Here is a 7,500-nt window from a genome sequence, read left to right as displayed (position 1 = left end):
AGAACACGCGTAGTCCTCTAGATACTCAGATACTCACATGTTTGTGCAGTTTGTTGATACTGCTGTCATGCCTGGCATCAGTCTCTTTCAGTTCCACGAAGATGAGCTCCAGGTTGTTCAGCTCCTTCTCCTGGATGGACAGCGCGGCACTGATGGCTTCCACTTGTTCTGAGAGGGCCTTCACCTTGGCCAGCATATCTGTAGAGTAGAAGTATGATGGTCAGTCGTATTGTAATGCATTGTTGTATTGCAATACTCTTTTTGTCACAACGGATTTCCCTCTGGTCAGTCGTATTGTAATGCATTGTTGTATTGCATTACTCTTTATGCCATAACGGATTTCTCTCTGTAAAATTCGGGGCTGCTCTCGCCAGGAGAGATCGCGTTGCTACAATGAGAGCGCCCACCCTTTCTTTTTCTGCTTGCAAGTGTAGTTGTTTTCCAACCAAAGTGGAGTTTTCAACGGAATTCTGACAGGGACAACCCTTTTGTTGCCGTGGGTTCTTTTACCTGTGCTAAGTGCATGTTGCACACAGGAACTTGGTTTATCTTGTCATCCGTATGATGTATCCGACTATGGCTATCAGGACAACAAAGGTGGCAACTGCTGTACCGACTGTCAGGATGAAAATTTGATTATTGTGGAGAATGTCTTGCCCAGGTTACATCCCCACTCTCATGGCCAAGAGGGTTTTAGGATAGTCGGCGCTGGGATGGCTCCTAAAGGCCAGCTAGCCCCCCCAACCCCCAACCCCCAATCCCCTACCCCATCCCCCACCCCCATCCCCCACCCCCATCCCCCTAGTGTGTGTGAGTGTGAGAAAGAGAGAGAGAGAGAGAGAGAGAGAGAGAGAGAGTGCGCGCGTTTTTTGTTTTTTTGTTTGTTTGTTTGTTTTGTGTGTGTGTGTGTGTGTGTGTGTGTGTGTGTGTGTGTGTGTGTGTGTGTGTGTGTGTGTGTGTGTGTGTGTGTGTGAGACAGAGACAGAGACATGGAGAGAGTAAAAGACGGACAGACAGACAGAGAGCTCTAAAACAAAAAAACAATCTTCACCGAACATTGACATTGCGACATGAATCTCAACCCCCTCAGTGACACTGACTCACCGGCAACATTTCCGTACAGTTTGTCCAGCTCATCCAAAGGCTTTTCCCCATGCGGGGTGGAACCGACGTTCCCATGTCCTCCACGGCCCGCGAAACCACCGCGGCCGTACCCGTGCGACCCACGACGACTGCCATGGCTACCGTAACCATAACCACCGCTGTGCCCGTACCCAGGACCGTACGAATTGCCATACCCATAGCCAGATCCGTGGTGACCGTGGGGATCACCATACCCAGAATCGCCATACCCGGAATCGCCATACCCATAATTGTCATACCCAGAATCGTGAGGAGCCTTGGGAGCCTTGGGAGGGTTGGGAGCCTTGGGAGTGTGGGGATGCTTGGGGGTGTGGGGATTGTCTTTCTTTAAAAATCTGGAAAACATGTCCACTCATAGTGTTAGACACACCTCAACGTCAGGCATTTATAATGTCCGGGATCTTTTGCACACGACTGACGAAGTGAATAAATCAATCAAATGATGATAACCGTAACAACAACAAAAATGCAATTAAAAATCAAAATAAAATAACACAAACAAGCAAGTGGATAGGATAACATCATTTCAACATCAAACAGCAGTATGAAGCATATATCTACGTAAAATCCGTTTCAATGGATATGAAACAACGTTGGCATTGTGCTCACGGTCAGTTACAGTGACTATGCGAACTAGACTGTTGACATATACATTTGGAGGGGGGGTCGGGGAGGGGGGAGCTACGTAATTATCAAGTAACACATACAAGGTTTAGACCAAGACACGAGATGGTCAGGACCACACTGACATACCTCTGAACACACGATGTCTGAATCATTAGTTTGTGAAGCTAACAACTTTGCCACGGTTGCAATACAGGAAATGTCACGAAGTCACACCAGATGCAATGGAATTTTACCGCGATGACAATACAGGAGATGTCTTTGAATCACGACATATACGTGTCATTGAATCACGGCATAATAACATGGACATGACAGCAATGTTTCGTATGGCAAGCATGAAACTAAATTTTGTATTCTTTCCATAATGCAGAAGGACAGTAGCAATAACATTCTGTTTAAAATGAAGGGCATAAAAACGTTTTAAGCTGGTGACGCTTTGTCATTTCTGCCCATTTGCTCGACGTGTTTAATCCAAAACAGAGCATTATTTGCCGCTGTGGTGAGCAATGTCAAGAGAAAAAAAGAAAACAACCTGAGTTGGTATCAAAATTTATCAGCTGTCAATTATATCTCAAAGCATGTACTTCATTCTTTGAACATGAGGCTTTAAAACCTTGTTATACCAAGACTGAAAGTTGTTTCACAGTCCAGATGGACATTAGCTTTTGATGTTCTTTTCTCATAAGTTTGCAGCTTACAGTGCGTTGGGTTCTCGCTCCTTTATTTTATCACACAATGTGAATGTACGTTACACCGAAAACAAACACACACATACCCTGTTTCCCCTCAAACTGCCCTTCCTCTCCTCTTCCCCTCCCTCAAATACTCTGTTTCCCCTCAAACTGCCCTCCCTATCCCTTTCCCCTCCCTCAAATACTCTGTTTTCACCTGAAACTCCCCTTCCTCTTCACTCCCCCTCCCTCAAATACTCTATTTTCATCTCAAACTGCCATTCCTCTCCTTTTCCCCTCCCTCAAATACTCTGTTTTTCCACTCCCTTTCAACCCCCTTCCCTCCCCTCCTACCTTTGAAACGATAACATTCAAATGACGTGAAAATAAATACTTTCACAAAATAATTATCTACAATCACACCAATATGTGTGTGGCGGGATATCAACCCCCCACCCAACCCCCTCCAACCACCCCCCAAATCATCATCCTCCCTCCCTACCTCCCCACACACAAATTCTCCACGACAAAGAACAAGGCTATATTAAACAAAAATCATCACCCTCCCTCCCCCTACCTCCGCACACACAAATTCTCCACGACAAAGAACAAGGCTATATTAAACAAAAATCATCACCCTCCCTCCCCCTACCTCCGCACACACAAATTCTCCACGACAAAGAACAAGGCTATATTAAACAAAAATCATCACCCTCCCTCCCCCTACCTCCGCACACACAAATTCTCCACGACAAAGAACAAGGCTATATTAAACAAAAATCATCACCCTCCCTCCCCCTACCTCCGCACACACAAATTCTCCACGACAAAGAACAAGGCTATATTAAACAAAAATCATCACCCTCCCTCCCCCTACCTCCGCACACACAAATTCTCCACGACAAAGAACAAGGCTATATTAAACAAAAATCATCACCCTCCCTCCCCCTACCACCGCACACACAAATTCTCCACGACAAAGAACAAGGCTATATTAAACAAAAATCATCGTCCTCCCTCCCCCTACCTCCGCACACACAAATTCTCCACGACAAAGAACAAGGTTATATTAAACAAAAATCATCATCCTCCCTCCCCCTACCACCGCACACACAAGGCTATATTAACAAAAATCATCACCCTCCCTCCCCCTACCTCCGCACACACAAATTCTCCACGACAAAGAACAAGGCTATATTAAACAAAAATCATCACCCTCCCTCCCCCTACCTCCGCACACACAAATTCTCCACGACAAAGAACAAGGCTATATTAAACAAAAATCATCACCCTCCCTCCCCCTACCTCCGCACACACAAATTCTCCACGACAAAGAACAAGGCTATATTAAACAAAAATCATCACCCTCCCTCCCCCTACCACCGCACACACAAATTCTCCACGACAAAGAACAAGGCTATATTAAACAAAAATCATCATCCTCCCTCCCCCTACCTCTGCACACACAAATTCTCCACGACAAAGAACAAGGCTTACCCGGCGGCCGTCACTGCCAGAAGCGAGCAGAGGAGTATCAGCGTGTTCATGGTGATGCTTTCTGAGGATGCTGGCCCGGAGGATGCATGTTTCCCACCCTGCCGCCCCTTTATTTATACTGTCCATCCAAGCAGGAGGGTGGGGGTAGGAGGTTGAGGGGGGGGGGGATGTGGGTGGCGGGGGGCCGGGGGGGGGGGGAGGGGGCGATGGGAAAGGAGGGGGAGGGGACGAGGGTGGGATGTTAAATAATGATGATGATATACAAAAAAAAAAAGAAAAAAAAAAAAGGAGAAATAATGTATATAAATAAAAACACACAGAAAACTGCTGAGGTGTGGGCCAAAGGAACGGTTAGGCAAGTGACAAGTGTGATTGTTATCAGGTTTCGTTTTGAATGTTTGTGTTGTTATCAGTCTCGTTAATCTCTGTATCTCTTGTCTTCGCCTTGCATTCCGAACAACCCCCCCCCCCCCCCCGCCCAGGCCCCCGCGCCCACTGCCCCCCCCCCCCTCAACCCCCCGAAACCCCACCATTCCCCTCCACCTCTCTTAATCTCTTCCTGTCTCTCTGTCTCACACACACACACTCTCTCTCTTTTTTTATTTATGCGCTTTATCTTCATGTATAATAGTGTGTGTGTGTGTGTGTGTGTGTGTGTGTGTGTGTGTGTGTGTGTGTGTGTGTGTGTCTGTGTGTGTCTGTGTCTGTGTCTGTGTGTCTGTGTGTGTCTGTGTCTGTGTGTGTTTTTTGCCATTGCTTTGTTGTTTTTTTCGCTTTTCTTTCTTTTTTGTCCTTGAGGGCTGGATGTAAAACAGCAGCTGTTCTTCCTCCACTACCCTCGTGAAATAAAAATTAATTTCGTTTCGTTTCGTTTCGTTTCGTTTCGTCTCTCTCTCTCTCTCTCTCTCTCTCTCTCTCTCTCTCTCTCTCTCTCTCTCTCTCTCTCTCTCGTTCTCTCGTTCTCTCTCTCTCCGTCACGACACTGTAACTTCCCCTGTTCCCCCCTGTCACATGGGCTGTTCAGCTAATGACAGTAAAGAGTCAAAGTGTCAAAGTGTCTCTCTCCGTCTCACTGTCTCTACCTCTCTCTCTCTCTTTCTCTCTTCTCCCCCGTCCCTCCCCCCCTCTCTCTCTCTCTCCACACTCTCGTGAGAATTCTTTTCCAATCCCATACACGTTGATAATTTCAATCACAAAGACACTAGCCATTCTCATAATGATAATTCAACCCCCCCCCCCCCCCAAAAAAAAAAAAAAAGAAAAAAAGAAAAAGATATGTAATTATTCATACATGGGCGTGAATAATAGGGGTGGGGTGGTGGCGAGGTTTAAAGGAGTGGACATAATGTAATGCCAGTAAGATCATCAGGTCAATGGAAACTTCCCATAACGAGGGGTGGAAAGGGGAAGCGGGAGAAGAGAGGACAGGGGGGAGAGGCATATTTTATTTTCATATTTGGTCCATTTATTAGATCAGATTTGGATTCACGCCCGTTCAGATTAGGTGATAATCGGCTGTATAACAAAAGAGGATTGGGCCTTTTTAGAGGAAATAGAGAACGAATTTGAAGACTCAGTCATTATCTGTGGAGACCTTAATACAAGATCCAAGTTATGGGACCAGCGGAACACCAACCCGCAAGGACTCGCACTTGAAGGAATGATAGGGGAAATTCTTCTTAGCCCTTTAACAACCACGTCCCCAACTCGCCTTGGAACAAGACAAGGGGACAGTGACAGTGTGATCGACATCGCTCTAACATCTCCAAAATTCAGAGCAAAAATGAATGCAGAGACGCTTCCACACCAAGGCAGTGACCACCTCCCGGTAGTTTTCAGTCTACAAAAACTATCAGATAAACCCTGTATGAAACCGCGTGATCCATTTCAGTATGAAACCAAAGAGACAACCATCATCGAAAAATTAGGACGCAGAAGAAACAAAAGAACGGCACCGAACCGGATGCAAACTATTCAGCCCCCATGGTGGAACACCGACACACACAGAGCCTGGATAGAAAAACATGCGGCTGTCACTTTGGCAAAAAGAAAGAACAAAACCTTCTCCGGAAAAAGGTATTGAAACAAAAATGAAAGAAAAAACTAAACAGTTTGAAGTCATTGCTCAAGAGGCCCAAAATGACAAGTGAAAACAGCTTTACGAGGCACTCAGTTATGACACAACATTGACAGAGTTCTGGTAATTTTATCGTCGCATGGAAGGGAAAACGTGCACAACAACAACCCCAGACATGTTAGATACTGACGGAACCAAGCTTAAGACAAATGAAGAAAAAGGATCCGCCCTGCTCAAACGTTTCATACAACAGAGCGATCAAAGAAACTTAGATGAAAAAAGAAATATGTTGAGGAGTTAAACCAAACCCTTATGCAGACTGGACCCGATGAGGACTTGACAATAGATGATCTAAACGAAGCAATAGCTAAATGCAAGAAAGAATCGGCTCCTGGCCCAAAGTTCGCTACTCGGACATCAAGGAGCTATCGGAAGAAGACAGTTTCCACAATGGTCATGTGCCGGAGGACTGGACACACAGCTTCTTAAAACCCATACCAAAACCAGGAAAGGACCATTGTCAGGTAAGCGGCTACCGAATCCTAACCATGCAAAACATTGCTGGAAAGCTCATGGAACGCATGATAGCCAGGAAACTTGCAAGGGATCTTGAACACAGGCACATTCTCCCTTCAAATCAAGGCGGTTACAGAACAGGCAAGTCCACATGGGAAAACGCAGCTGCTTTTGCATATGAGGTGTATGAAGGATTTCAAAGAAAAGAAGAAACACTAGCAGTAGCAATCGACCTTGAAGATGACTACAATCAAGTCCAGTTTGCGCACCTCATGGAGCTGCTACTAAGGTATGGAGAAAGTTTGACACTGACAAGATGGATAGAAGCAGAGATTCAGGAAAGAACCGTCCGTCGAGATTGGATGTCTGCACCTTCTAAACTATCCATGGGAATGCCACAAGGGTCTTCGCTCTCTCCTGTCCTCTACAATGTCTACACGAAGGGCCTTGCAGACTTAAACAACAATGGAATAGCTCGGGTTCTTACTCTTGCGGATGATGGCCTGGTCTTCAAAACTTCGAAAGATGCTCAGGAAAGAACTGAAGCCGTCCAGAAACAACTAAACAATATTGCTCAATGGTGCAAAGACACAGGATCTTCCATCAATCCAGCGAAAGCCCAAACGTTGCTGTGCACCCTCAACAACAGAACCGCGAGCAAATCACCACCTTCTGTGTCATTCGATGGGATTCAGATCGAGAAAACTGAATGCCGACGCTACCTAGGAATACACTTCGACAGGATGCTGACCTTCAGAAAACATACGGAAAATACTGTTCTCAAATGCAAAAAGGACCTTTCAGTCTTAAAAGCAATGGCAACCAAAGGTATTGAACAACGCCACCTCTTCCTGCTATACCAGTCACTCGTCCTCAGTGTAATCGACTACGGACTTGGGCTAACAACACAATCTCAAAGCAACCTCCTAAAATTAGAAAGAGTTCAAAATGAAGCTATGAGGCTGATCC

The 7,500-nt window shown here is 45.7% G+C and overlaps 2 protein-coding genes across 2 annotated transcripts in view; both read right to left on the bottom strand.

The window, feature by feature from the left end:
* LOC143293100 (uncharacterized) overlaps nt 1-3,988 on the bottom strand; it is a 5,593-nt gene extending 1,605 nt beyond the window's left edge. Inside the window, exons 1-3 of the mRNA XM_076604008.1 lie at nt 3,939-3,988; nt 1,105-1,478; nt 38-198 (exon numbers count right to left, since the gene is read on the bottom strand). Of these exons, the coding sequence (XP_076460123.1) occupies nt 38-198; nt 1,105-1,478; nt 3,939-3,988 (585 nt within the window). The remainder of the gene's footprint in view (nt 1-37; nt 199-1,104; nt 1,479-3,938) is intronic.
* Nucleotides 1-7,500, bottom strand: part of LOC143292672 (uncharacterized) — a 33,179-nt gene that overhangs the window by 2,889 nt on the left and 22,790 nt on the right. The gene's annotated exons all lie outside the window — the stretch shown is intronic.

The sequence above is a fragment of the Babylonia areolata genome, chromosome 18 (genome assembly GCF_041734735.1).
Source record: "Babylonia areolata isolate BAREFJ2019XMU chromosome 18, ASM4173473v1, whole genome shotgun sequence".
Taxonomy (NCBI): Eukaryota; Metazoa; Mollusca; class Gastropoda; order Neogastropoda; family Buccinidae; genus Babylonia; species Babylonia areolata.
The sequence above is the reverse complement of the archived record's forward strand: the minus strand, read 5'-3'. Positions and strand labels throughout refer to the sequence as shown.